Consider the following 3,100-nt stretch of genomic DNA (forward strand, 5'->3'; position numbering starts at 1 on the left):
AAAGCCTTTCTGTATGAGGAAGCCGCCTAGCTTGATTTCTAACAAAATTTTTTAAATTTCCAGTGTTTTACATGAAAAATTTAAACATGCAGAAAAGTTGAGTTACACAAAGAACACCCACGTACCCAGCACCTAGATTTTATAATTCCCATCGTACAGTATTTGCTTTATCATTCACCCATCTGTTTATCCATGTCTTCGAATTCATTTATTTTCGGATTTATCTATATCGATTTTTCTTTTATCTTTTCCTTTGAAAAAACAACTTGTCCACCTTCTTGATTTGAGTGGCGTGCGTTCACGTGTCTATATTCTCGTGTAGTGATAGGGGACTCAGTTCTGTGCCTTTTCTTCACGTGACAGCTTTGCCCACGTCCCTGTGAGCACCGATGGGTGTTTGTCTCCACGGTATTATTTTATAATTATGGTTTGGATTTCGTCTTCGACCTGGTGATTCCGGGAGAGGGCGCCGTAGCTTACTCTGTGCGCTCAGGGAGCGCGTGAGCACCGTTAGGCCCTGCGGTGGGGATCCCGCAGACGGTTTGGCGGGCCGGCGCCAGGGCCACGGGGCCCGTCCTGGGACAGCAGGCCGCCTGGTGCTCCCCGCCGTCACGGGCCACGCGGAAGCCCTGTCTTTCTGCGTGTGTAACCGGCCTAGACGACGCCTGTGTCTGAGTCCACGTTACGACTGAGTGGGGGCCCTGGGGGGGCGATGGGCACCAGGGCTGGGAAGCGGGCGCCTTTCTCATGCGTTTGTTCTTCTCCTTAGGTCAATCTGAAAATGAGAGAGATAACGGACAGGGAAGTCAAGCTGAAACAGCAGCTGCTGGAGAGCCCGGCGCATCAGAAGGTGAAGGCGGGACCGGCCGTGCGCGCTGCCCGCTGCCCGCTCCTCACGTTCGCGCGTGGGCGGGAGCGCGTCTCCTGCACCCCCAGTCCGCGGCGGTGGGCCCGGTGGCTCGCTGACTCTTCCCCCTGGCTACGGGGGGGTCTTGTGGAACCCGGGTGGGGGGCCGAGGGCGATGTTGGGGGGCATCGGGAAGCCCAAGAGGACGGGAGGCACAGGGGACCCAGAGCTGGCTTCTAGAAGTTAGCGAGTGAGGAGGGCGTCGCGCACTGCCAAAGGCACCCAGCAGCCCCGCGATGCCCGCGAGGTCCAGGAGCCTGGCGCCGGCCCTGGGGACCCCCGCGTGGGGTGGGGAGGGGGCGGTGTCACGTGCCTGGAGGCACGGTGCAGGCGCTGTCTGCAGTGCAGCCACTTCCGTCCTTCCTTCCCCTGACGTCGTGGGGTTTTCGTCTGTGCCTGAATCCACCCCCTCAACGCAGGCACGTGCCCCGTCTGCGGTCTCCGGCTCCCCCTGCTCCCTCCCCACTCGCCGCGCCCCCTTCCATTCCTCCTCTTTCCTCGGATGGGCACAGGTGACACACTGAGCCACCCCCGCCAGGTGCAGTTGGCGTCTGTCCTTTTTGAGGACCAGCCTGTACCAAGTTTCTGGAGTGTTCTTTGCTCCCGCAGAGGCTAGTGTTGTAGAGGTGCCCATGACCTTCCACTGTGGTCATCTGATAATAGGGATGTCCGGGCTCACGGGCACTGGACGGAGCTTAGCTCTCAGGACACCGCGTGGGTGCGGGTGTCGCGGCCGTGCTCGCCTGGACCCGCCCGCTGACGCTCCTCTCCTGCCTTCCTCCCGCTTCCCGAGCAGCCTCCCTCCAAGTGGTACTGGAAGTTGGTGCCCGTAAGTGGACCCCGCGCGCCAGCCGCCATCCCAACGCCACCCGTCGCGGTCACTCGCTTCCATTAAAAACTGCTTGCACCTGAACGTGTTTCGTTAACTGTCCTGCTCGGTATCGTTGTCACTCTGTGCGCACGACGATGACCCGACATGACGGCATTCTGGGGTTCCGAGTCTCATTTCACAGGCCACACACACCGTTTGGTTTTGCCAGTTTCCTGTGTAATGTCAACAGACAGCGTTTTGTGTTTCTCATGGACACTGAGTCACTCTCTGAGTGACAAAGGGGAATGTCAGTGACAGGGTCCGGTCTGTGTTTGGACAGACACCAGATGGACTGGGAGAGAAGCGCCCGAGTTAGTCTTCCTGTTTGTCCTTCTTAACGTTACCTGCCTAGTGGTGATAGTTAACGAGCCAGCACTTAGTGAGTGTCACGTGGAGGGTCTGATGACAAAGGTGATGCACTTCGCGAAAGGGCGCTGCTCAGGGAAGGCGTCTGTCCCCAGCGCCTGCTCCCGGGGCCGGAGCCCCTCCTGCTGCCCCTCTGCATGGGTGGGGAGGGGGCCGTCCCCTCGTCCCCTCAGGAGAGCGTCTGAGTCAGCTCAGCAGGATTTCTAGAATCCAAGTGAACCTTTTCCCATAAAAAGATACTTAAGAGGTGGTGAATTTGGCCCTTCAGTCCCCACTGTGCCCCAGGTGACCCACGAGGGAAGCAGGAGGGCACAAGTTAAAATGAAGGTTTGGGGTGCAGATCTTTTTGCAGGCTTTGTTAACTGCCCAGTTCTTTAGTGTGACGTCCGGGTCACGTACCCTGGGAGCCCTGCCGTGGAGGTGGCCCCTGGCTGTGAGCTGGTGGACGGGGCCGCGTGGGCGCTGGTGGCGTCTGCCTGGTAGCCAGTAGATAAGTTTGCTTCTCTTTGAAATGTATTAACAAGGAAAGCAGTTTTATGAATATTTACACGCCTTTTAACTTTTTGAATCCTGGAAGCTAAAGAGCTAAACATTAGAATAGCTCCTTGGCTTTAGTAAGGATATAGTGAAAAATTCAGCTGTCCTCTGAGAAGTGAGGTGTCAGATGAGAGTTTTATAGAAACTGAAAAATGCGACTAAGAGCAGGGACCCTCCGGGCTTCCTTTCAGAAGCTGGTGACCATGGCAGTCGGGCCACAGCGACCGGCAGATAGGCTGACAAGGGTGGGCAGAGAAAGGTCTGGCCAGGTCCGGACATTCCAAGGTTTCGCCTTAGCGCTCGACAGCCAAGAGGTTGACGAAGCTGGCTGGAAGGTCGCTCACAGGCTCCTGGGCCCGGTAGTTCGGTGTTTTCCCTGATTTTAAACTCACACCATCCATTTTCAGTCGAGAAACCAT

The 3,100-nt window shown here is 56.9% G+C and overlaps 1 protein-coding gene across 1 annotated transcript in view; it reads left to right on the forward strand.

Moving 5' to 3' along the window:
• CAMSAP1 (calmodulin regulated spectrin associated protein 1) overlaps nt 1-3,100 on the forward strand; it is a 45,482-nt gene that overhangs the window by 11,012 nt on the left and 31,370 nt on the right. The window contains exon 3 of the mRNA XM_011369992.2: nt 770-850. Coding sequence (XP_011368294.1) covers nt 770-850 — 81 coding nt within the window. The remainder of the gene's footprint in view (nt 1-769; nt 851-3,100) is intronic.

Source organism: Pteropus vampyrus, unplaced genomic scaffold, assembly GCF_000151845.1.
Source record: "Pteropus vampyrus isolate Shadow unplaced genomic scaffold, Pvam_2.0 Scaffold157, whole genome shotgun sequence".
Classification (NCBI taxonomy): Eukaryota; Metazoa; Chordata; class Mammalia; order Chiroptera; family Pteropodidae; genus Pteropus; species Pteropus vampyrus.